The 27124-nt window shown below is 50.3% G+C and overlaps 1 protein-coding gene across 1 annotated transcript in view; it reads right to left on the reverse strand.

Annotated features, from left to right (window-relative positions):
- RAVER1 (ribonucleoprotein, PTB binding 1) overlaps positions 1 to 27124 on the reverse strand; it is a 30066-nt gene that overhangs the window by 1121 nt on the left and 1821 nt on the right. The window contains exons 2-12 of the mRNA XM_056867228.1: positions 17485 to 17551; positions 16155 to 16624; positions 14922 to 15113; positions 13485 to 13614; positions 11544 to 11644; positions 9623 to 9709; positions 7712 to 7826; positions 5461 to 5708; positions 4660 to 4753; positions 3021 to 3163; positions 2003 to 2131 (exon numbers count right to left, since the gene is read on the reverse strand). Coding sequence (XP_056723206.1) covers positions 2003 to 2131; positions 3021 to 3163; positions 4660 to 4753; positions 5461 to 5708; positions 7712 to 7826; positions 9623 to 9709; positions 11544 to 11644; positions 13485 to 13614; positions 14922 to 15113; positions 16155 to 16624; positions 17485 to 17551 — 1776 coding nt within the window. The remainder of the gene's footprint in view (positions 1 to 2002; positions 2132 to 3020; positions 3164 to 4659; positions 4754 to 5460; positions 5709 to 7711; positions 7827 to 9622; positions 9710 to 11543; positions 11645 to 13484; positions 13615 to 14921; positions 15114 to 16154; positions 16625 to 17484; positions 17552 to 27124) is intronic.

The following is a 27124-nucleotide window of genomic DNA, read 5'->3' on the forward strand; positions in this document are numbered from 1 at the left end:
GGAAGACATAACAACTAAGATTTTTGAAAGACGCTTCAGTTGCCAATCAGGAACTACTATGTATAAAGGGGAGGGAGGAGTGGAAACATCCCCCACCCCGAAGAGTCTTTCTAACTAAACAAAGCCTTCCAGCCACGTCCTTCCCAGAAACAATCTATCATCGCGAAAGAGCCAGAGAACTTGGAATCGGAAGTGTGGTATTAGTGTGTAACTGGCAAATATTTCCCAAGTTCCTGACCACAAAGAAGACGGAAGGTCTATGACCCTGATTCCTGCAGCAACTCCTTGTTATTTACTACACTGGAATTTGCCTGGATCTTATTAACTGAGTTTCAACTGGAATTTTCAGAAGTAGAAACCATGGAATATCTGATTACACAGATGGAACAACTCTCTGCTTTGATGAACATTTCATTTCAATTTATTAATCAAAAACTGGACATCATCTCAGATGATCTTAAAGACATAAAAACCCAAATTTATCACAATGAGATCAGAGGAGATACTAGAGGGCCCTCTAGTTGACAAGAGAGATGGAGAACAGAAGAACCCTGCAAAGGAAACGAGGAATTACAATAAACAATCTGCAATAGCCCATCTGACAACAATGGCTTTGAATGTGAGTGATTTTGACTTCTGTCCCCTTAATCTGCTTGATGAACTTTTCAACACCTGCTTGGAGGATTTAATGAGTAGAAAAACTGGGGCTGTCAGGATCTTTTTCTTTGAATTTGGGATGGAAGATATTGCAACATGGATTTACTATGGAAATTATCTATCTGCAGAAGAGACTTTACCAACAATCTCCAAGGATGCTCTTCGATGATTACTGCTAATGTGGAAAAGAAAGAAATGCTGGAAATTCCGGACAAAGGGATTAATTTAAAAGAGTCTAGTGTCTCTTCTGGATAAGATCGAAAAGGAACTGGTTAAAAGGATTGGTTATAATGGAAATAGAACTATATATGATATCAATTTACTAGAAAAACAATATGTATTAAATGAGTGTTAGGGAGAAATGGAGGACAAAATAATTAATTTTTAATGGAAATAATCAAATGCTTTTTATTATACTAATCCATTTATTATTAGCGAGATTTACTATTTCTCCTCTTCTTCCTTTTATTCTTATTTCCTTTTTTCTTTCCTTTATATGATATTACTAACTATTAATCTTTTTTTCCCTTGAAAAATATAAATGTCAAAGAGATCAATAAATATTAACAATAGTATCAGGATTAGAATTTTGTGCAAAAGAGATTACTAATTTATCACAAGATGAAGGGAGGTGTAGGGAGAGTCAACAATTCTTGATTATATATAAAAATTTTTAACAACGTTACCTATTTGTTTTTACTTTTTATTGTTTATGTTAATTGTTAAACTATGTGATTAATAATTTTGGAAAAATAATACAAATTTTATTAAAAAAGAAGAGGTGGTTTATATACCTCGGTTTTCTCTACCGTAAGGAGTCTCAAAGCGGCTTACAGTCACCTTCCCTCCCCCTACCCACAACAGGCACCTGGTGAGGTAGGTGAGGCTGAGAGAGTTCAGAGAGAACTGTGACTGGTTCAAGGTCACCCAGCAGGCTTCGTGTGGAGGAGCGGGGAATCGAACCCGTTACTACAGATTAGAGTCCGCCGCTCTTAACCACTATGCCACGCTGGCTAAGAATCAGATAACAGCCTGTGCGGGACGGTGGCTATTTGGGAGCATTGCTGCCTTAGGACCCCCAGACTTGTCTCCTGAACACCCCCTACAAGCCCTTTTAAAAAAGAAAAGTCACCTGGGCACTGCAGGAGGTCAAGAATCGGTTTTGTAACATGGGCCATATTTATTTTATTTACTTCACTTATACGATCCCAGAAAACCGACTTGAGGCTGATGGCTTTCTTCCTTCAGTTTGCTGAAGGGAGAGAAGTAGAGATGCCGAGGTCCAGAAGGTTCCTCCCCAGAGCCCTGCTGGGGCACCTCTGAAGTAGACCGCCTGTCCCCTTACTTTGTTTAGGTGACTCTGCCGGAGCCCCGCCTGAAGGCCGCTGGTGAAGTAGGAAGTAGGGGATCCTGAATAGAAGGGAGGCAGAGGAGCCCCCAGGCAGTTCCGCTCAAAGCCAGGTGACGGCGATACCTGGAAGAAAATCAGGATTAGCACCAGCCACTTGCAGGGACCCCCACCCCTCCTCCAAACAGAACTGCTAGAATGTGGGGTTCTCGGCTGAAGCTGGAGAGTGAGAGATTCAAAATAAAAAAGGAAGTGTTTCTTTACACAAAGCATAGTTCAGTGGTGGAACTCCCTGCCTCAGGATGTGGTGAGGGCTGCCAACTTGGAAGGCTCGAAGAGGGGAGTGGACGCGTTCACAGAGGAGAGGGGTATCCATGACTCCTAGTCAAAATGGATACTAGTCATGATGCATACCTATTCTCTCCAGGGTCAGAGGAGCAGGCCTGTTGTATTAGGTGCTTTGGAACGCAGGCAGGATGGTGCTGCTGCAGTCGCCTTGCTTGTAGGCTTCCTAGAGGCCCCTGGTTGGCCCCTGTGTGAACAGACTGCGGGACTTGATGGGCCTTGGTCGGATCCAGCAGGGCTTTTCTTATGTTCTAGCAGCAGCCTCCCTCATCTCAGTTTAGCAAGCGCCAGGGCCCACAAGCTGCTCACCCTCATCCCTGGCACACTCCGAGGTTGGGAGCGGAGGGGTGGTGGTGGCCATGACGGTCTCTTATGAGATCGGTGGAATGAGTGACGCACAACGCTGACTAGCGTTGGAATGAGTGCTGCCATCCCGCGAGTTAGATCAGGAATAACCTTTTGCAGGGGAGGCCCTATATGTGTTATATGCGGTATTCGATTTATATTAGGTTTTATCCTGAAATAAATATATACATGTTTTGTACATACATAATTTTTAGACTGGATTTCCAGGCCCCCACCTGGAGGCTGGCAACCTGAGCGTGAGTATATACGGCCATCTTCAGAAAAGCCGACACCCCCCCATCCCCCAGGATTCTGCGGTACTCACTGGCTGATAGTCGAATGCGCAGCTGTCTCCTGCCAGCCCAGAAGAAGGCAGTACGGAGTCAGGCATGGAGGCCTGGGGAATTCTAGGATTGGAGGCATTGCCAAGCACACCTGCCTTCAGGCTGAACCCTTTGCTGGCTCCACCTGCAGAGACAAAAGCTAATTCATTAGCATTCTAGCAGCTGTCACTGGAGAACGGGGAGGTGGCAGGGTTCTTTTCCACAAGCGGAGTAGCCCCAGGGAAGAAGGGAACGCTCCCTGCTAGCTGAACGAAGCAAGCTTATAACTCATGAGCTTATAACTCATGAGCAGGAACGCCCACCTTTAGGAAGGGCGAGCACAGAAACTGGAGGTGTGGTTGTTCGGCCTCCTGGTCTCCGCTGGAGCTGTGGCTGGGACTGTCTGAGAGCGAATGCACAAGTGCATTCTTGCCACTGCTGGCTGTGGCATCGGGACGGGGAGGACAGGCGGGGCTGGAGCGCCGAACGATTCTAAGTGTGACCCCAGCCAGAAGAACTCTGCTGTCAGCAATTGCATACGAATGTATCTGGAACTCAGTGGGAGGTTACTAAGGGTATTAAGCCCTGCTAGGCTTATTCTTGGCACTCCAGAACACTGAGAGCCCCCCCCCCCCCGCCTCCGTTTCCTATGGCCGGTATTATCCAACACAAAGCCCTGCCCAGTTTTCAATGCACATCTCTGTCTCTCATTTAATTTAGTGGCGGAGAGTGCTGTCAAGTCCCGGCTGACTCACAGCGACCCTGTAGGGTCTTCAAGGCAAGAGACAAAAAGAGGTGGTTTGCCTTTGCCTACCTCAGCATAGCAATCCTGGACTTCCTGGCTGGTCTCCCAACCATGAACACATGAAGCTGCCTTCTACTGAATCAGAACCTCGGTCCATCCAAGTCAGTATTGTCTACTCAGACCAGCAGCTGCTCTCCAGGGTCTCAGGCGGAGGTCTTTCACATCACCTACTTGCCTAGTCCCTTCAACTGGAGATGCTGGGGATTGAACCTGGGACCTTCTGCGTGCCAAGCAGAGGCTCTACCACTGAGCCATGGCCCCTCTCCAAGGCTTTCCAGGGTCTCAGGCAGGGGTCTTTCACATCACCTACTTGCCTGGTCCCTTCAACTGGAGATGCCGGGGATTGAACCCCGGGGATTGAACCTGGGACCTTCTGCATGCCAAGCAGAGGCTCTACCACTGAGCCACGGCCCCTCCCAGGACGAACCAGGGCCAACCCTGCTTAGCTTCTGAGATGGGACGAGACTGGGCTAGCCTTGGGTCATCCAGGTCTGACATTGCCTGCCTCTGCGTAGCAACCCTGTACTTCCTTTGTGGCTATCTCCCATCTAAGTACTAAGAAGCTGTGGCTCAGTGTTAGAGCGCCCGCTTGGCATTCAGAAGGTCCCAGGTTCAATCTCCGGCATCTCCAGCTAAAAGGGTCAGGTGGTAGGTGTTATGAAGACCTCCACCTGAGATTTTGGAGAGCCGCTGCCTGTCTGAGTAGACAATACCGACTTTGCTGGACTGATTCAATATACAGCAGTTTCATGTGCCTGTGATCTTTCCAAGATCTGGCACCCCTTTTTGTCTTTAGGCCAACGTCTGCTCTCCCCACCCTGTCCCCATTTCCTCACCTCCGAGTTTGCTTGTGGGGAGCAGGCTGTGCAGGTTTAAGTATGGGTTGAGCGGAATCTTGAAGTCCTTGGGTGGTTCTCCCAGCAGAGACACCTGTGAGAGAAAGAATCATGAACACACGTTCCTGGTCTTCAACCGAGACTGGCGGCACCAATCGGAAGGAAAATAGTTCCTCGGGCCACAGAAGAGATGAGAAGAAAAGGGGACACATAGCTTAAAGACTGAGCCCCATCTTTCAGCTCGGGCCCTGAGCACAAAAGGATAAAAACCATCATAGAGGATGAAACAAAAACAAAACAAACAAATGGATGTTAAACAGCTCTGAAAGAACCTGCAGGATCCATACCCTTTTGTTGTGCACTGATTAAACTACACAATGGGCACAGTATATGCCCTGAGAACAGGGGTCCCCAACCTTTTTGAGAAGGGGGAAGGAGGAGGAGGGGAAGAGGATGAGGAGGAAGAAGAGCAGTTGGTTTTCATATGCCGACTTTCTCTACCGCTTAAGGAAGAATCAAACTGGCTTACGATCTCCTTCCCCTCCCCAAAACAAACACCTTGTGAGGTAGGTGGGGCTGGGAGAGCTCTAAGAGAACTGTGACCCGCCCAAGGTCACCCAGCTGGCTTCAGGTGGAGGAGTCGGGAATCGAACCCGGTCCACCAGATCAGAGTCCGCCTCTCCAAACCCCCGCTCTTACCATGACACCACGCTTGGCTCTCTGTTTAGACCTTCACTACGGCCATCGCATGCTGACTGTTAAATTCCTCCCAGTAACCGCAGTGACAGACGAATGACTTACCCCAGAGGAGGGGGGAGGCCCACTGTCGGTTTGCTTTGGTTTCTGGAGCCCGCTGATCACCGACCCCAAGATGGAGGTGGTCAGGCCTTGCAGGCCGGGAGGCGTCAACTGGGGGTTCTGCGCTCCCACGACGGAGTTCTCCCTCTCCATTCCCAAGGGTCCCAGGAAAGGAGGCACGGGCAGGTTCCCGGAAGGCAAGATTGGTGACTTCACAGGCCCGGGGGCCATGTCTGCAGGCAAAGGGCCACCTGGGGAGAGAACACCGCGCACCAACGTGAGAGCTGCCTTCTAGAGTGAAAATCTTTTGGGACGCACGTAGCAGTTCTGAAAAAGCCGTTGTGATTCAGAGAATTTCTACCCAGTCTTTCTACCAAAACAGCACTTGCAGAGGCTTGCAGGTTTCAAAACTGAATACGAGAACGAATCGACTAAAAATAGTAAAACACAACCAACGTCGGCCCACACCGCAAAAGAGAACCCTTCAATAAATCTTCCTAGCTGCAGGAGAATCTGGGAAGAAGAAGAGTTACTTTTTATATGCTGACTTTCTCTACCACTTAAGGGAGAATCAAACCGGCTTACAACCTTCTTCCCTTCCCCTCCCCACAACAGACACCCGGTGAGGTAGGTGGGGCTGAGAGAGCTGTGACTAGCCCAAGGTCACCCAGCTGGCTTCATGTGTTTAAGAGTGGGGAAACAAATCCAGTTCACCAGATTAGCGTCCACCGCTCTTGGGGAGGAGTGGGGAATCAAACCCAGTTCTCCAGATCAGAGTCCACTGCTCCAAGTCACAGTACCTACACCTCTGAGCTAGGGAGACAGCATTGATGCTAAGGTTGCCAACCTCCAGGTTGGAGAGCCGCTGCCTGTCTTTTTCCGGGCGCCCGGCAGCTGCGGCGCGATTTTGCGCGCCTTTTTAGGCTTTTCTAAAGGCGCCTCCGGATCAGGCGTCTGGGTCTCTCCCGGTTCCTCTTTGCTCCCTAATGGTCCGCCTGGGCGGCCGTTGGGAGAACCGGAGCCCTTGGGGTTGCTCTGCACCAACCCCCTTTGATAGTCCTTCTCAGAGAGAAGGTCGTCTTCCCTAACTAAAATGGCGTCGGCCATCTTGGCTAAGGAAATAAGGAGGGAAGAAAAAACGGAGGGGGGGGGTAGAAGACAGACCAACACTCAAAAAACAAGGATCAAGACAAAGATTAAGGACTCACGGAACACTGAGAGGTAAGCTGTAACACGAAGGGTAAAGAAACTACTCCTAGCTAAAGAAATGAAGCCTAAAGGCACAGAGCTATGCGGAGTTGCCTGCTCCACCCGGATAGGCAGGACGGAAACTGGCTTCCTCAGGCTGTTTTCCCGCCAAGTATCACAGGAAGTCAGAATCTTTTAGTCCTGCCTACCCGGATGGAGAGGGAAAACAACCCGCAGCTCAGGATGCCCTTGCCTCAGGGGAGAATTAATCTCTAGATGCCAAAGATCAGTTCCCCTAGAGCAAACAGCTGTTTTGGAGGGTGGACTCTATGGTATTATACCCTGCTGAGGACTTGGGGAGGGGCTGCGGCTCAGTGGCAGAGCATCAGCTTTGCATGCAGAATGTTCCAGGTTCAATCCCCATCATCTCCAGTTAAAAAAGAAGAAGAGTTGGTTTTTATATGCCCACTGTCTCTACCACTTAAGGAAGAATCAAACCGGCTTACAATCACCTTCCCCTCCCCTCCCAACAACAGGCACCCTGTGAGGTAGGTGGGCTGAGAGAGCGCTAATAGAGATGTGACTAGCCCAAGGTCACCCAGCTGGCTTCATATGTAGGAACAGGGAAACAAATCCAGTTCACCAGATTAGGCTCCGCCACTCACATGGAGGAGTGGGGAATCAAACCCGGTTCTCCAGATCAGAGTCCACCGCTCCAACCCATCGCTCTTGACCTCTACACCATGCTGGCTCTCCTTAAAAAAGGACCAGCTGTAGGTGATGGGAAAGACCTCAGACTGAGACCCTGGACAGCTGCTGCCAGTCTGAGTAGACAATACTGACCTCAATAGACCAAGGGCAAGGCAGTTTCCTGTAACGTACTCTATACATCTGACAAGATGAACACGATTCCTTCCAGAAAACCCTTGTTAGTCTCTAAGATGCCAACAGGACTCCTGATCTATTCTTGTTCTTCCCCGCTCTGAGATGTTCTGTCCTACAAACGTCGGAAATCCTGGGTCAAGGAAGGGCCACCCACACAACCCCAGAGCCGCAAAGCACTTACCGGTGGGCATCTCCCCCAGCAGCTGGTTTCCTGCCTGAGAGCCGGGCGTGTTCGGCAACCCCAGAGCACCGTGCTGCAAGGAGCCCAGAGGGGACTCTCCCAAGATCCCCAGCTTCTGAAAACAAGCAAAACAGTTTCAACAACTGAGGCGGAAGGTCAGGATCTGTACGATTAAAAAAAAAAACAAAAAAACAGAATCAAACAGTGAGTGAGCAAGCGGCAGCGGCTAGGAACCAAGGCCGGGTTCCGAGGGCTTACTACAGAATGGATGGCTACAGAGGGCAGAAGGTGCAAAACGGAAAGGGGATCGACTGCAGCTGCACCACAGGGATGTGCTAGGAGAGCGTCACACAGCGATGGGACCCCGTGTCTCAGAAGCAGGGAGGACTGCTGGACAGCACCTGCTCAAATGATGCTGCATGAGCGTACCGCCCTCAGATGCAGAACTCCTGAGGGTGATAGAATCACAGAGTTGGAAGGGACCACCAGGGTCATCTAGTCCAACCCCCTGCACAACTACCTCCCCCCACCTCCCCCAGTGACCCCTACTCCATGCCCAGAAGATGGCAATAAACCCCTCTCCCAGGATCCTTGGCCAATCTGGCCTGGAGGAAAATTCCTTCCTGACCCCAAAGTGGCGACCGACATTTCCCCGGGCATGTAAGAGAGGGCCATGAGATCTGAGCACTGGCACGTCCCTTCCTGCCCTCCCTCTCGCGGTGGGCAAAGCTTTACTTGCTGGTCAATTCAAGGGGCTTCTTATGAACTTTAGCTGCCCTTCACAAACTGGGAGCAACATCTCTGAAGGACCACCTCCTTTCTTAAGTCCCTGTGAGCCAACTACGGTAGTCAGGCAGCCATCTGTTGGGTATCCCACCCCATAACTGAATCAGAGGGTGTTCCCCTCCCCAACTGGGAGACGTGGGGGGAAGAAGGGGAAGAAAGAAAAGAAGATGATGATGATAATGAAGGAGAAGATGATGATAATGAAGGAGATGATGATGAACGAGAAGATGATGATGGAGAAGATGATGAGGAAGGAGGAGAAGATGATGAAGGAGGAGGAGAAGATGATGAAGGAGGAGGAGATGATGATGATGAAGAAGGAGGAGAAGATGATGATGAAGAAGATGATGAAGAAGACGAAGAAGAAGATGATGAAGAAGAAGATGAAGAAGAAGAGTTGGCTTTTATATGCCAACTTTCTCTCCCACTTAAGGAAGAATCAAACTGGCTTACAATCGCCTTCCCCTCCCCTCCCCACAACAGGCACCCTGTGAGGTAGGTGGGGCTGAGAGACTGTGATCAGCCCAAGGTCACCCAGCTGGCTTCAAGTGGTCAGCTATTTTCTTTTCGGTTCGGTAACTGAATACGACCGTTCTCGGGAGCCGCCCTGAGCCATGAGGAAAGGTGCGATATCAATATTTTAATAAATAAACAAGAACGTGAAGGGAGAGCGAACGTAGCGGTTGCATCAGTGATCCAACTCCAGCACGACACAAGCAGGATTCTACCACAAACGCTTATTTATCGTCAGCCACAGCACAAACCCTCCTGGCAGTTCTTCGGTCCCCATTTGCATTTCAAATCTCACTCTAAAAGCAGCTAAAGCAACCAAAGGGGGGGTCATGGCTGCCGCGCCCATTGGCAGGCAGCTGGGCTCCAGATGGCTCTTAACACCCGGAGGGCAAAGGAGCTCACGGCCAGCGTGGGGTAGCAGTTAGAGCATCGACTAGGGTCTGGGAGAGGGAGGTTCAATTCTCCACTCTGCCACGGAAGCTCACCTCCCGGCACGACTCAAACCTGAAGGAAAAACCGCAGCGCCCCTGCCTGTAGCGCGCACACCACACGGACACACATACACACACAGCAAGCCTGCCGCACATGGGCCAGGCGGGCCCCACCACTCACATGGAATACAGCCTGGTTTTCCTTGTTCTGCAGGAGTTGGGTCCAGAGATGGTTCTGCACTAAGAGCAAATTTCCAAGCAATGCCTTCTGGAGCAGAAAGCAAAGAGAGAGAGAGAGAGAGAGCAGAGAGAGGGTCACCGAAAGCCAAGAGGGCGAAAAGGGGAACGAGGCCGAAGCGCAAAGGGAATGAAAAAAAGTACTGAAAACATTTCTGACACTGGCAGTGGGTGGCAAATGCTCAAGGCAGGGCACGCTTTGGCATGGTGATGGTGGGAGAGGCCAAAATTCATCTGACGTTACTCACAGTCCGCCTTTCTCACAGGGACCCAAGGCGGATTACAGAGCGAGGGAGTGCAATCAACAAAAGGGGACATTCAATACATTCAATGACACTATAGGATTGCGGAAGCCTGGAACCAACCGGACAGATCTGAAGCACAGCATGAGTGTTCACATGACACGTGAAGCGGAGCAAACATGACACTATAGGATCTTACTTACAGCAAGCTATACACAGTACTATAGGGCATAGGGGAGGGGCTGTGGCTCAGTGGTTGAGCATCTGCTTGGCATGCAGAAGGTCCCAGGTTCAATCCCTGGCATCTCCAGCTAAAAGGACCAGGCAGTAGGAGATGGGAAAGATCTCCAAGTGAGACCCTGGAGAGCTGCAGCCGGTCTGAGCAGACAATACTGACATCGAAGGACCAAGGGTCTGATTCAGTATAAGGCAGCTTCATGTGTTCAGGTGCCCCTAATCGTTGTGAACCATTTTGTACAGTGCAATCCTATTTACCTGTACCGAAAGGCCCTCTTGAACAATTCGGTTTTGCATAGTATGCGGAAGGCCAGGAGAGCGGGAGCCTTCCCGACCTCCTCGGGCGAGTCGTTCCGTCAGGCGGGGGCCACAACGGAGAAGGCACAGGTACAGGCAGCGGTTGACTTTGCCCAGTTGCAGGTTGGCACCTGCAGGAGGCCCCGCTCAGATGGGCAAAGACTCTTGTGGTGGAGCATAGGGGGAAAGATCATGATGGGGAGCCGTATTAGTCTGTCTGTAGCAGTAGAAAAGAGCAAGAGTCCGGTAGCACCTTAAAGATTAGCAGAATTTCTGGCGGGGTGGGAGCTTTTGTGAGTCACAGCTCACTTCTTCAGATACCACACCTTCAGGTGCCAAATCTTGTTTGTCAAGAACATAAGAAAGGCCCTACTGGATCAGACCAAGGCCCATCCAGTCCAGCAGTCTGCTCACACAGGGGCCAACCAGGGGCCTCTAGGAAGCCCACAAGCAAGACGACTGCAGCAGCACCATCCTGGCTGTGTTCCACAGCACCTGATATAATAGGCATGCTCCTCTGATACCGGAGAGAATAGGTATGCAGTCGCTGCCAGACTTGAATCTAGCGCTTCTACTGAAGACCAACAAGGCTACTCTCTGAAACCATCTCCAAAAGAAAACTGATTTGCTTACTGAAACTTATTATTTGTGGAGGACTGTGGTCATAGGAGGGAAGGCAATCCAGGAGATAAGAAGGACCAAAGCCACGCAGGGCTTTGTATGTCTTCTGCCTGCCGTTCAGCAACAATACACAACAAGCCTACAGACACACCAGCTGTGGCCTCTTGGTTGAAAGAATAAAGAGTCAGGGCAGAAGCAGGCCACGTTAAGACCCTTGAAGAATTTTGCCCATGCTCAGCTGAAGAGCACCCGCTCCTGGACGCAACCCCCAACCCTACAGAGCCGAGTCGCATGCTGGGGCGGGGTAGGCGGCGCCTCTGGGATGCGTAAGAGATGCACCATCTGCCAGAAGGGCAAGAGAAGGGACCAGGTCCGTTCACTCTTGAACTCGAAGCCATCTCTGGCCAGGACCCAACACACGACAAAGGGCATTACCAGGTTGCATCTGAGGGTGGGACGGAAGCTTACCTGCTGCGCTTGGGTCTGGTTCTGGAGCGCCAGCTGGAGAAGAGCCGTGGAGAGGGCCGGGTTGGTCAAAAGAGGCACGGAGGGAGGAGCACCCAGGATTCCTGAAAAAGGAAGAAAGAAAATAAAAAAGAGAAAGAAAAGAGAGAAGGAGAAGAAGAAAGAGAAGGAGAAGAAAGAGAAAGAGGAGAAGGAGGAGACGAAGAAGAGTTGGTTTTTATATGCCGACTTTTCTCTACTACTTAAGGGAGAATCCAACCGGCTTACAATCACCTTCCCTTCCTCACAACAGACACCCTGTGAGACCTCTGTCATGTCTCCCCTTAGCCGCCTTCTTTCCAAGCTAAACAGCCCTAAGCGTCTTAACCGCTCCCCATAGGACAGTTGCTCTAGTCCCCAAATCATTTTGGTTGCTCTTTTCTGCACCTTCTCAAGCTCTGTAATATCCTTTTTTAGGTGTGGTAACCAGAACTGTACACAGTATTCCAAGTGTGGTCTCACCATAGATTTGTACAAGGGCAGTATGATATCAGCAGTTTTATTCTCTATTCCTCATCTAATTATAGCCAGCATGGAATTTGCCTTTTTTACAGCAGCCGCACACTGGGCTGACATCTTCATTGAGCTATCCATTACCACCCCAAAATCCCTTTCTTGGTCTGTCGCTGCCAGCACAGATCCCATCAGTGTATAGGTGAAGCTGGGATTTTTTGTCCCAATATGTATCACTTTACACTTACATTGAATCTCATTTGCCATTTTAATGCCCATTCTTCCAGTATGCAGAGATCCTTCTGGAGCTCTTCACATAGCCCCCACCCACTTTCTAAAAACATTTGGCGAGTACCAGAATAAGTGTCGGTGGGCGCCATGGTGCCCATGAGCATCATCTTGGGAACCCGTGCCGTAACAAGATCCCTTAAGAATATAAGAAAGGCCCTGCTGGATCAGACCAAGGCCCATCGAGTCCAGCAGTGTGTTCACACAGTGGCCAACCAGGTGCCTCTAGGAAGCCCCCAAACAAGATGACTGCAGCAGCATTATCTTGCCTGTGTTCCACAGCACCTAATAGACTAGGCATGCTCCTCTGATTCTGGAGAGGATAGGTATGCATCATGACTAGGATCCATTTTAACTAGTAGCCATAGATAGCTCTCTCCTCCGTGTACATGTCCACTCCCCTCTTAAAGCCTTCCAGGTTGGCAGCCGTCACCACATCCTGGGGCAGAGAGTTCCACAATTTAACTATGCATCATGACTAGTACCCATTTTGACTGACAGCCATGGATAGCCCCGTCCTCCATAAGAACATAAGAAAGGCCCTGCTGGATCAGTCCGAGGCCCATCAAGTCCAGCCGTCTGTTCACACAGGGGCCAACCAGTTGACTCCAGGAAGCCCACAAACAAGACGACTGCAGCATTATCCTGCCTGCGCTCCACGACACCAAATATCATAGGCGTGCTCCTCTGATCCTGGAGAGGATAGGTATGTATCATGACTAGTATCCATTTGGACATGTCCACTCCCCTCTTAAAGCCTTCCAGGTTGGCAGCCATCACCACATCCTGGGGCAGGGAGTTCCACAATTTAACTATGCATCATGACTAGTATCCATTTTGACTACTAGCAATGGATAGCCCCATCCTCCATAAGAAAGGCCAAGCTGGATCAGCCCAAGGCCCATCAAGTCCAGCAGTCTGTTCACACAGAGGCCAATCAGGGGCCTCCAGGAAGCCCACAAGCAAGACAGCTGCAGCAGCATTATCCTGCCTGCATTCCACAGCACCTAAGATAACAGGCATGCTCCCCTAATCCTGGAGAGAATAGGTATGCATCATGACTAGTATCCATTTTGACTAGTAGCCATGGATAGCCCGAGTGCAGCAGTCAGTTCACACAGGGGCCAACCAGGTGCCTCTAGGAAGCCCTGAATTCCGACCTACCTTGCTTTCCTCCCAGGGCTCCGTGAAGAAGGGGGTTGAGCAGCAGCTGGATGGACGCCGAGTTCCCCAGGCTATTCAAGATCTGAAGAAGGTTGGGCTCAGGAAGGAGCCCTTTCCCCCGATTAAGCGCCTTGAAAAGGAAGAGCAAGGAAAGCAGTGAAAGGACAGCTGTGCTTAGGTTATACTGGGCAGCTGCACGTTCTTATCCAAGAAACGCAGGAAGGAGGTGCACAAGGGTGCGCAGCCAAAGCTCTGACTGTGGACTGCCTCTTGCACAACGCAAAGGATCTGCGGCCACGTAGCAGCCAGATAGACCTCTCTGCCAGTCTGACTGCCGCGGAGCATGATGAAGCACTTCCCACGTCCCGTATTTTGTTTCGATTCGTGCATCCCCTTCCTCAAAAACTTTGGCATTGATGGAGCGGAAAATTGGCCACAAGTTCAGAACCATGGACCACCACCCCGCCCCCAGCTCTGAATAGGGACATAGGATTATCTCATTTTAGATACTGATTTTCTGCCCCCAAGCATTTCCTCTCTGCTCCAGTGAAGCTCATCACAATCTGCGTGGTATCTCTGCATTCTTTGCAAGCATTCTTTACAACACACCTCCCACCTTCGGACTAGGATAAAGGGACTCCGGGATCTCCACTCCTACTGGTGTCTAACGAAGAGAACTTGAAAGCTTATACCTTGAAAATCTTGATGGTCTCGGCCGGGGAGGGTGGGGAATTAAATTGAAACAATAAATAAATAAGGGACTACTGGACTCAAATCTAACTTGTCCTACAGATCACGATGGGCAGCCGTGTTAGTCTGTCCGTAGCAGCAGAAAAGAGCCAGAGTCCAGCAGCACCTTAAAGGCTAACAACATTCCTGGCAGGGGCATGAGCTTGTGTGAGTCACAACTCACTTCTTCAGATACCTGAACAAGTGAGCTGTGACTCACGAAAGCTCACACCCTGCCAGACATTTTGTTAGTCTTTAAGGTGCTGCTGGACTCTGGCTCTGTCCAACTGCTGCCCAACACAGCAACCCTTGAAACTAACCACACAAGAGTGTGTGTCAGTACCAGACCAGCACAATTTCTTCTCTTTGAGGTGCTGTAAGATTCGTGCTGCTACAGCTATAGTAGTAGTGGTAGTAGCTAGAGCAGGCCAACACAGCAAACCCTCTGCAAGTGAGCCAACACCCTTTGCTGAAGGTGGCACCTGCCTACACAGCAAGGAAGAAAGCCACAAGGGGACGTCATACTGAGGAGTACGCAGAACCAGATTCAAAGAAAGGGGCAAGGTGATGGCCCTCCGAGTCGCAACGAGTCTGTTTTGGGGTCAAAAAACCTCTTTTGGAAATGTTCGGAGAGGGCAAGGTACTCAGAGGAGCGAGGAAAGAGGGTGGGGTGAGCCGGAGGGGTGTTTTCCTGAGTCGGACTCTTACCGTCGCCTGGGCAGCTATCAGAGCCGCCAGCATGCTTCGTCCAGGAGGGCCCGGAGCGCAGAAGGAGACCCGGATGCGGTTCCCGGCGAGCGGCATGCCGTTGGCGGCCTGCTGAACCACCTCTGCTATCTCTGCCGACTCGTATTCTAGGATGGCAAAGCCCTTCAACTGTCCGTCCTGACCGCAAGCCAGCTACAGAAAAAGGCAGAAAGACGGGTGCTTAGCACACGAGGAAGAAAGAGACAACCACACCTTTACAGCCAGCGCCCCGATCGGCTCGCTGGCCCCAGCTGGCAGACTGAGAACCTCTGGCAAGACTCAGCATCAAAAAACAACCCACCCACGGCTAAAACCTTTTGCACAATCCAGTAGGTCGTCTTCTAGGCCGTCTTCTGGGCATGGGGTACGGGTCACTGGGGGTGTGGTGTAGTGGTTAAGAGCGGTGGTTTGGAGTGGTGGACTCTGGTCTGGAGAACCGGGTTTGATTCCCCCGCTCCCCCGCATGAGAGGCGGAGGCGAAGCGGGTGAACCAGGCTGGTTTCCCCACTCCTCCACATGAAGCCAGCTGGGTGACCTTGGGCTAGTCACAACTAGTATCATGGCACCCAGGGGACCACGTTGGGGACCCCTGGTCTAAGCTCGCTTCCTGAGCAAGGTTCTTGGGATGTACTATTCTGCAAGAATAACCTGGACGGCACAGGTCAGCAGCAGCCAGATTGCAACTCAAGAAGGGAAGGCTGCATGACATTCGACTGCTTCCTTGGGAAAGAAGAAGAGTTGGTTTTTTTATGCTGACGTTCTCTACCACTTAAGGAAGAATCGAACCAGCTTACAATCACCTTCCCTGCCCCTCCCCACAACAGACACCCCGTGAGGTAGGTGGGGGCTGAGAGAGTTTGGAGGGAACTGTGACTAGCCCATGGTCACCCAGCAGGCTGCATGCGGAGGAGTGGGGAATTGAACCTAGTTATCCAGATTATAGAGTCCACTGCTCACGTGGAAGAGTGGGGAATCGAACCCAGTTGTCCAGATTATAGAGTTCGCCGCTCACGTGGAGTGGGGAATCGAACCCAGTTCTCCAGATTATAGAGTCCACCGCTCATGTGGAAAAGCGGGGAATCGAACCCGGCTCTCCAGATTAGAGTCTGCACCTCAAAGGGATCCCAAAGCAGGTGCAATCCCGCAGGGCGCTCCCCCTGCGCGGCCGCCACGAGCACCCGAAAAGACGCTCACCTGACAGAACGCTGGAGGGCAGATGGCCGAGAAGGTCTCCCTCAGCTCCTCGACGTCGCCGTAACTGTGAGGCAGCTTGTCCACGCACAGGCACCTGGAGTGGAGGAGGTCCGGGGTCAGCTGGTTGACGTCCGTCCAGTGGACGTAGAGGGCCCGCGTCCCCAGCTGCTTGCCCAGCAGGTCAGACTTGGCCCGGGCGGCCGAGTCCTTCTTCATGTACTCCACGAAGCCGTAGCCTTTGGAGTGCCCCGTCTTCTCGCTGTAGACCAAGAAGCAGCGCTCCAGGTTCCCGAAGGGCCGCACCAGGTCCTCGAACTGCTGCTGCGTGTAGAGCCGGGGCAGGTTGGCGATGCACAGGAGGGCGTCCGTCGGCTGCAGCTGCACTGTGATCTCCTTATCCCGCAGCTGGCTCAGGTGGAATTTCTGGATGGCCGACTCCGCCTGTTCCCCGTTCAGCAAGGTGACGAAGGCTGCGAGAGAGGAGGGGGTGAGCGACGAGAATCAGAACAGAAGAACACGTTCTTGGTTTGACCTTGTTTTGACATGTTCTTGCTTTGACTTCCTCGGTGGTCCCCCTTCCAAGTCCTAACCAGGGCCGGCCCTGCTTAGCTTCCGAGATCTGAGGAGATTGGGTTAGCCTGGGCCATCCAGGTCAAGGCGAGAGACAACAGAGGTGGTTCGCCATTGCCTGCCTCTGCGTAGCAACCCTGGATTTCCTCGGTGGTCTCCCATCCAAGTACTAAGCAGGGCCGGCCCTGCTTAGCTTCTGAAATCTGACAAGATTGGGACATCCCAGGTCATCCAGGTCAAGGCAAATAGACACACAGAGGTGGTTTGCCATTGCCTGCCTCTGCGCAGCGACCCTTGACTTGCCTGGTGGTCTCCCATCCAAGTACTAAGCAGGGCCGGCCCTGCTTAGCTTCCGAGATCTGACAAGATTGGGCCATCCCAGGTCATCCAGGTCAAGGCAAATAGACACACAGAGGTGGTTTGCCATTGCCTGCCTCTGCGCAGCGATCCTTGACTTGCCCGGTGGTCTCCCATTCAAGAACTAACCAGGGCCGGCCCTACTTAGCTTCCGAGATCTGACAAGAGGAGGCTACCCTGGCCCATCCTAGTCTAGGCAACAAGTGCGCCATGAACGGAAAATAATGAGAAAGAACCTCGCCCGGATACAGAGCCCCCTCGGCACTTAACGTTCTTTTACTCACACAACCAGGGAAGCTGAGGTTCAGCAGGGATCAGGAGATGGCTTCCTGTGCCCGAGGAACTAAGCAAAGCCCCACACCCCACAGAGTTCCCCAGGAGAACTGGAATGCGTTTTACTCACCGGTCCTCTTGTACTTGTCCACAAAGCAGTACTTGAGCTCATAGTCGCTTAGTAGATCGTGAACTTCCTGGGAAAAAATAAAGGGGTGGGGGGAGAAGCTAGATGAGCTTGAATGGCAGATGTTAACAGTTCCCCACCCCCACAGAAGATGCTACCAGCCATTTCGAGGTAGGAGGTATGGTATGGAGAGGGTGGACAGGGAGAAGCTTTTCTCCCTCTCTCGTAATACTAGAAGGCAGGGTCATGTGCTGAAGCTGGAGGGTGAGAGATTCACAACTGAGAAAAAAGAAGTATTTCCTCACACAACGCAGAGTTAAATTGTGGAACTCCTTGCCCCAGGATGTGGTGATGGCTTGCCAGCTTGGAAGGCTCGAAGAGGGGAGTGGACATGTTCATGGAGGAGAGGGCTATCCATGGCTACTAGTCAAAATAGATACGTCATGATGCACACCTCTTCTCTGCAGGATCAGAGGAGCATGCCTATTACGTTAGGTGCTGTGGAACACAGGCAGGACAATGCTGCTGCAGTCATCTTGCTTGTGGACTTCCCACAGGCACTTGGCTGGACCCTGTGTGAACGGACTGCTGGACCTCAGTCTGACCCAGCATGGCCTTTCTTATGCTCTTATGGAGGATGGGGCTATCCATGGCTACTAGTCCAAATGGATACAAATCATGATGCACACCTATTCTCTCCGGGATCAGAGGAGCAGGCCTATTATATCAGGTGCTGGGGAATGCAGGCAGGATGGTGCTGCTGCAGTCGTCTTGCTTGTGGGCTTCCTAGAGGCACCTGGCTGGCCCATGTGTTAACAGTGCTGGATTTGATGGGCCTTGGTCTGTTCCAGCAGGGTCTTCCTTAGGTTCTTATGGAGGATGGGGCTATCCATGGCTAGTAGTCCAAATGGATACTAATCATGATGCATACCTATTCTCTCTAGTATCAAGAGGAGCATGTCTATTATATGAGGTGCTGTGGAAAGCAGGCAGGATGGTGCTGCTGCAGTCGTCTTTGTTAGTGGGCTTCCCAGAGGCACCTGGTTGGCCACTGTGGGGACAAACTGCTGGACTTGATGGGCCCTGGTCTGATCCAACAGGGCTTTCCTTATGTTCTTATTGCTCAATCCTGTCAAACCCTTCTGCTGTGGAAGCTATGTGCAATTTAACATATTAGGACTGACATGTGCTTCTTCTCTTGGCAGCAATTCCAACAGTGTCTGGAATTCTGACCAACTGATTTAACTGTCGGGCTTGAGCCAACAGATCGAGGGGATGGACTACCCGGCGCTCTGCCACCGAACCGGCTGGACTGCTCCCCTCTGTTGAAAGAGACCACAACATCTGGGGTCCCCGCGCTCAGGTAAAGACAGCTGCCAGCAGGCAGAGCTCCCCCCCACCCAAGGTCATCAACTCTCCATCACACACACATGAAGCTGCCTTGTGCGGAGCCAGGCCCTTGGCCCATCGAAGTCAGTACTGTCTACTCCGACTGGCAGTGGCTGTCCAGAAATCTCAAGCAGAGGCCTTTCACATCACCCACAACCCGATCTTTTTGACTGGGGATGCCGGGGATTGAACCTGGGACCTTTCACTGAGTCACGGCCCCTCCCAAACCTTCGCAGCAAGCAGATTTGAAGGGACAAATGACCAAACACATGAGGAAAGCCCTGCTGGATCAGAGCTGTGGTCCATCTAGTCCAGCATCCTGTCTCACACGGTGGCCAACCAGATCCTCTGGAGGTCCAGCAACAGGGCACAGAGGCTGAGGCCTTCCCCTGGTAAGAACATCAGAAGAGCCCTGCTGGATCAGACCAGTGAGGGTCCATCTAGCCCACAATCCCTTCTCATACAGAGCGGCCAACCAGTTCCTCTAAACTGCCGTTATGGGGCAAACTCCCTACGAGCCCGAATTCTCAAGCGTGGGGATTTAAAGGGATAGGTCACTACTTCAAAGGTGAGGAACCAACAGGCCCGCCCTTTCAAACCCCGAACCCGGGAAATGAAAAATTCCGTGGGGGGAAGATTCCCTCTACAGGGGTGAACTGGAGAGAAAAAACCAGCTCAAAAGAGGCATCAGCATTTTGGGGTGTGCCACGGTGTTATGGTACCTAGAAGTCAACAGCAGGCTTTTGCTGGCCGTGGAAGCGGTAAAAGGAGCCAGCATGGTGTAGTGGTTAAGAGCGGTAGTTTGGAGCGGTGGAGTCTGATCTGGAGAACCGGGTTCGATTCCCCACTCCTCCACATGTGCGGCGGAGGCTAATCTGGTGAACTGGATTTGTTTCCCCGCTCCTACACACGAAGCCAGCTGGGTGACCTTGGGCAAGTTACAGCTCTTAGAGCTCTTTCAGCCCCACCTACCTAACAGGGTGTCTGTTCTAAAACAAGGTCACCCACAGATAAACTGGGGCTCCACATACAGGTGTGTTTTTATGAAGGGGGATACATAAGGGACAGGTAGATTCGAGTCCGGTAGCACCCGGACCAACAAGATTCTGGGGCGGGGGGGATGAGCTTTCGGGAGTCAAAGCATCCTTTGTCAATTACAAGTCAGAATGGGGATTCCTGAGTCCTTATATACCAGCCTGAAGCGGGGAGGGGTGTTGCAAAGAAAGGAGTCAGGATGCAGAGGTTCAATGCAAAATTGATTTTGTAGTTTTAAAAATAAGAGTAAACCCCCAAACGGCCTGAGGACTGAGCATTCCCCAAGAGGATTTCCTGTTTATGAACGGTTCTCATTTCAAACAACATTGGACTTTGACTGAATACTCTGAGTTATTAGATTCTCAGATGTTGTTGATATGCATATAGATTGTTGATGATTGACGTATTGACATATAATTGGATAGATTTGTGTTTGCTAGCATTTGCAATATATGTTTAATGGACATTTACGTCAAAATATATCTATATATATCCTTTATTCATGTCCGTTTAGCTACACGTGATGTTATTTTTTATCATTCCCCAAGCTGAACAGAATGTTTAAGAGCAGGTGAGAATCAGTCAAAGGAGAAAAGGGGGAGAAGCCCCCTGTGGACTTAGGGAATCCTGGAGGAGTCTGGGGAGGGGGGGAAATCCAACTTACCAGCCCCACCCACCCCAGATAATACTACACAAAAGGCTTAAATGCTCAAAACTTTCAGAACAACTTGTGGGTAGCTGAGGTCCAGCAGTATGGGTTAACTGGGGGGGGGGAGGAGAGGAGGAGGAAGAGGAGTTGGTTTTTATATACCGACTTTCTCTACCACTTAAGGAAGAATCAAACCGGCTTACAATCACCTTTCCCTTCCCCTCCCCACAACAGACGCCCTGTGAGGGAGGTGAGGATGAGAGAGCTGTGACTAGCCCAAGGTCACCCAGCTGGCCTTGTGTGCAGGAATGGGGAAACCAACCCGGTTCACCAGATTAGCCTCTGCCGCTCGTGTGGAGGCGTGGGGAATCGAACCCCACCAGATTAGAGTCGACTGCTCCCAACCACCGCTCTTAACCACTTAACCACCACACCATGCTGAAAAGAGAGAGAACAGTTTTCTCATTCTCCTGCCAAGGATACTTCCAAAAGCTTTGTTTTCCCCTAGCAAGAAGTACTTTCTGAGTGCGCACCAACATGTGAGAATCTTCAACCAGCTGTTACAGTTGGATAGCATCTGTCAGATTTTTGCCGCAAAGGAATCAAAAGGGAGGCAAGGCCTGTTTACCTGCCACTATGGCCACTAATGCCTTTGAAAGCTTTATTATAAAGCAGTACGCTTTATCCAAGTTATTTTTGGCGTTTGGACACCGGCGGATGTTAACTTCAGGGAATGTCAGCAGTTTAACTCAGCATGTGCAGTGATGCAATACAAACAGAAGAAGAGGAGGAGGAGGTGAAGAATAGCTCGTTTTTATATGCCAACCTTCTCTACCACTTAAGAACCAAACCCGCTTACAATCGCCTTTCCCTTCCCCTCCCCACAACAGACACCCTGTTAGGTAGGTGGGGCTGAGAGAGCTGTGACTAGCCCAAGATCACCCAGATGGCTTCCTGTGGAGGAGTGGGGAAACAAACCCGGTTCGCCAGATTAGCATCTGCCACCCATGTGGAGGAGTGGGGAACCAAACCCAGTTCACCAGATTAGAGTCCACCACTCTTAACTCCTATACCACACTGGCTCTCAGGGAGACCTCAGGACAGGAGTAAGCAGAGAAACAGATCCATCGTAACTTTTTCCCTTTGCCTGCAGAGAAATGTCTTTTTGTGAAGATCAAGATGACTTTCATCTCAATCAGGGAGGTAATTTATAACCTCTTAAGCCGTACAGTTGCCTCTATGAAGCAACGATTTCCATTTCAGATTTTTAAAAGCCAGACTTCCCCAAAGTCACATCTTGGCAAGCCGGCTGGCTCTACGTTCTGGTCAGGAGAGCACCCGCCTCGAAAGGGAAGCCTCATGCATAAGGGACGGGTAGATTCTAACCCAGTAGCACCTGAGAGACCAACAAGTTCTTCGGGGTAGGAGCTTTTGAAAGTCAACGCTCCCTTTGTCAGATACGAGTTGGAATGGAGTTCCATATGTAAATAAAACCCAGTTAGAAGATAGGAGGGGTGTTGCAAAGAAGGGATTCGGGGTACAAAGGTTCAATGAAAAATGGAATCAGCTTGATTAGAGCAGGGAGATGCTTGGGTGGGGGGTAAAAAATTACCATCTGTCTTGCCCTAAGACTCCTACGCCCCCATACAGTCCTGAGGATGTCAATTGTTCTGAATTTGTCAATGAACTCAAGTTCAGCAATTTTCCCGTTGTAATCTCCCCTTGAGGCTTCTCTGTTTGAGGACTGCCACTCCTAGATCAGTACTGGAATGACTTACCCAAAAATCTCGTCTTGAAGGTGCTCCTGGGCCCGTATCTAGCTGTTCTACTGCAGACCAACCCGGCTACCCTGTGAAACTCTCGTGCATCAGGAGGACAGAGCAAGATCTGTTTCAGAATAGGCCTCCCCAAACAGCACGAAATACTCCAAACACCGAATATCTTCCTCCAGCGCAAGCCTAGCCAAACCCTGGGATGGACGAGTTATTTATGCTCTTGGGAAAAGCAGGGGCTGTCAACTATACGCATTTCTGGAAGTTTGCCTGCTGCTAAAGAATCACAATGGAAAGAGCTCAGAAGTCAACTGATCCCACCTAAACAATGAGGGCAGATCACAGGGTCGAGCTTGTACCTGGGGGGCCGTCAGTCCGCTGCTAGGCAACCATACACATGTAAACAGTGAGGATTTCCTACAAAGTTCCACTGCCCTTTCTGATCAGGCAACCAGCCCCACTGCAGAGCACGGGCCCTCGCAAAACAGCTGCAATACAATATCTCGTTTTAATGTTCTCTCCGGAGCATCTCAAGTGATCCTTATATGAACGAGCTTTTCTCCCTTTCTTGAAACACCAGAACGGGGGGGGGGGGTCATCTGCTGAAGCTGGAGGGTGAGAGATTCAAAACTGATAAAAGGAAGCGTTCACACAACGCATAGTCCAATGGTGGAACTCCCTGCCCCAGGATGTGGTGAGGGCTGCCAACTTGGAAGGCTTTGAGAGGGGAGTGGACATGTTCACGGAGAATGGGGCTATCCATGGCTACCAGTCCAAATGGATACTAGTCATGATGCATACCTATTATCTCCAGGATCAGAGGAGCATGCCTATTATCTTAGGTGCTGTGGAATGCAGGCAGGATAATCTGCTGCAGTCATCTTGCTCGTGGGCTTCCTAGAGGCACCTGGTTGGCCCCTGTATGAACAGACTGCTTCTGTGCTTGTAAGGTCATTTACTATTGTGAGACTGTACCTTACTCCTAGACGGTTCTACACTACACAGAGAAGGAGCACACACAACTGGAGTGCTACAGGAAATTGGAAAACAGGCCAGACACAAGGGAAACAGAGGAAGAATCAAGGGCAGCAGCAGGCGACAGCATAACATGAAGAAGATTTTTATATGCCGACTTTCTTTACCACTTAAGGGAGAATCAAACCGGTTTACAATCACCTTCCCTTCCCCTCCTCACAACAGACACCCTGCAAGGTAGGTGGGGCTGAGATAGTTCGGGAAGAACTGTAACTAGCCCATGGTCCCCTAGCTGGCTTCACGTGGAGGAGTGGGGAATCAAACCCGGTTCTCCAGATCAGAGTCCGCTGCTCCAAACCACCGCTCTTAACCACGCTGGTGAACAGCTCCACATATTGTTTATTATGGACATCTCATTAAGGAAAAAGTCGGTGACCCTCGATATCGGGGGTACACCAGCACAAGTCAAATTTTTGCTCAGCATCCTGACATATTTTAGCGTTTTTTTAAAAAAATGAAATCCACAAGTAGGTGCAGCAATACAAAGTCCAGACTGAAGATTTACACCTGGCATTTATTAGTTCCTTTATCGGCCAAGTAAACTTTTAAATTGCCTATTCTGGCTCCAAATCATATCTGCTTGGCCTGGGTTTCCCGTATAATAGTTCCCAAGAGAAACTCTCTCTGCTCCCGTTAATTTATGTCTCTCAGAGGAGGAACTTTAACTTAAATTAAGAATTTAAATCAAGAAATCAAGAGCTTATTTTCATATAATATTTTCTGTTGGGTGTAGAGAAATATAACTGGAGAAATATAGCTGAGGAAGTATTAACACGAAACAAGCTTACACCCGGGAACTTGTCTCAACACCACCTGCTGGAACACTACCTGTTGAATACTACCTGTTGAACCAATTTGCTCCAATAGGACTGTATCATTTGTTAACTCTTAATTTACACTATTAGACCTGTTAATACGACCTGTTGGAACACTACCTGGTGAACACTACCTGTTGAATCAACAATTTGAATTGACATTGAATTGAATCACTTGTTGAATATGTACCTGAAAAGACTACTTCATATACTGTTATATAAGGGGATATTGTATGTTATATCCACAGTTTATAAGTCTGTACATTATCTGTGTTGAAATAATTTTGATGTATATTTTATGGTGAGTCACAACCTACTTTTGTTGAAATTTAAAAAAGATTGTATGTTTATAATTTATTAATGTTGCAGCATTCTATTTTAGGAGGTACTATTCGACTACAGTGAGTCCCATTAATTCTCCGGCTGGACTCAACCAACGACTGGATTCTTTGGCGGCTCTGAAACAGAACGGCCAGCCAGTTCGCAGGCATGCGTGTCACGTTATGAAGTTATACTTTCACCCAAGAAAGAAACCAGAATGGACTTTGTAAAGAAGTCAAGAGATTTATTAGATTGTTGCCACGTCGTGCACATGACTCAAGACTGTTACCAACACCGCACCTTGAAAATTAACAGCTGGGTTATGGCAAGGTGCCCAAAGATGGAGCAAAACCCAGGTGGCATGAGTACATAACACTCGGGTGAATTGACAAGATGCCCGAGGGCTTAGCTAGCTGCTGCTGCGTTTGTGCCAACAACAGGAGCAGATAAGCTTTGGAATTTAAATTCTTCACTCGGCAGAAGTTACAGCCTGCAGCCACCGAGGGAGTCTACATTTGAAACCTCCAAGTAAGACCTTATCTTCCACAGAGGCGTATGCGGGCGTAAAGTGAGAGTGTGCATCAAGTGCTTTAAATATGTGAAATAAGCCATGTAAATGATAAATGGAGAGGGGTCGTGGCTCAGTGGCAGAGCATCTGCTTGGCATGCAGAAGGTCCCAAGTTCAATCCCCGGCATCTCCAGTTAAAGGGACTAGGCAAGTAGGTGATGGGAAAGACCTCTGCTTGAGACCCTGGAGAGCTGCTGCCAGACTGAGTAGACAATACTGACTTTGATGGACCAAGGGTCTGATTCAGTAGAAGGCAGCTTCATGTGTTCATGAAAGAGCTGGCGGAATCAGCCCCAAAGTCCGCCTAAATCCTGCTGCCAACGGCGGCCAACCAAATGCCTTCAGAAAGCTCACGGGCGGAGTGCCACCTTACAGTGGAAAGGTGAGGCATAAGGCCAATAAATAAAAGCAAAGTTGGGAGACCAGTTGTAATTCCAGGAAATCTGGGGGCTTGCAACCCTAAATCATAGGCCAGTTTAAAGAGGATGCTGAGCCCCTGCAGGTAATTGCTGTTGCCTCATGCTTAAATAAGGCCCATATTCTCACTTCAGAAGTATTTGGGACACAACAGGTTTCCCCCCACCCTTTGTAGGTCGCAACTAGATCTACCTGCCATTTACGAGCTTTTGTTTCCTTTCTACAGGTGTGTGTGCACCCCAAACACAGCCAAACGTCAAGCCTTTGACAAAGCAGCCCCGAGGCTAAGGAAACCGGTTTGCATCTTCCCGGTTGAGGCTTTTCATGCCAAGTGCCAGCGTGGCATGACAGTTAAGAGGACTGGACCAGGACACTGGTTCCAATCTCCACTCTACCATGAAGCCTGCTGGGTGACTTTGGGCCACTCCCTCAGCCTCCCGGGGCTGTCGGAAGGATCAGATGGGGAAGGGAGAAGCACGCCTCAGCTCCTTGGGGTAAGGAATAAAAGAAGAGGAGTTGGGTTTTTATATGCCGACTTTCTCTACCACTTAAGGAAGACTGAAACCGGCTTACAATCACCTTCCCTTCCCCTCCCCACAAGAGACACCCTGTGAGGTAGGCGGGGCTGAGAGCGCGTGACTGACTCAAGGTCACCCAGCTGGCTTCATGTGTAGGACCGGGGAAACAAACCCAGTTCACCAGATTAGCCTCCGCCGCTCATGTGGAGGAGTGGGGAATCAAACCCGGTTCTCCAGATCAGACAACTGAAGAAAAACGGGAACAAAGAAACTCAGCCTAAAAGGTTAAGATGTCAGATCCCAGGTACAAATGTCACTTACTGCCTGATCCTTTCAGCTAGAGATGCCGGGGACTGAACCTGAGACCTTCTGCAAGCCAAGCAGATGGTCTGCCGCTGAGCCACAGCCCCTCCCCAAGATGAATACGTGAAGCTGCCTGATACTGAATCCCGGTCCATCAAAGTCAGTATCATCTACTCAGACCGGCAGTGGCTCTCCAGGGTCTCAGGCAGGGGTCTTTCACATCATCTACTTGTCTAGTCCTTTTAACTGGAGATGCCGGGGATTGAACCTGGGACCTTCTGCGTGCCAAGCAGACGCACTACCACTGAGCCACAGCCCCTCTCCATGGCTCTCACATGAACACATGAAGCTGCCTTCTACTGAATCAGACTCTCGGTCCATCAAAGTCAGTATCATCTACTCAGACCGGCAGCGGCTCTCCAGGGTCTCAGGCAGGGGTCTTTCACATCACCTATCTGCCTAGTCCCTTTAACTGGAGATGCCGGGGATTGAACCTGGGACCTTCTGCATGCCAAGCAGACGCACTACCACTGAGCCATGGACCCTCCCCAAAAGCTATCACCCAATGTGGGGCTCGAAACCATGACCCTGAGAATAAGAGTCTCATGCTCCACCGACTGAGCAAGCTGGGCGCTGCTAATTCTTTCAGTATCAGAACAACAGGAGCACTGGGCCATGCCCCAGTTGTGTCAGCCTGCAGTCAAAGAGCTAAATTTGAATCCAGCACCACCTAGGAGACGAGATTCTTTCAGGGTAGATTTTCAGAGTCGAAGCTCCCTCTGTGTCAGGACATTTGCCAGAGTTTTGGCTCCTGAAAACC

Source organism: Euleptes europaea, chromosome 1 (assembly GCF_029931775.1).
Source record: "Euleptes europaea isolate rEulEur1 chromosome 1, rEulEur1.hap1, whole genome shotgun sequence".
Classification (NCBI taxonomy): Eukaryota; Metazoa; Chordata; class Lepidosauria; order Squamata; family Sphaerodactylidae; genus Euleptes; species Euleptes europaea.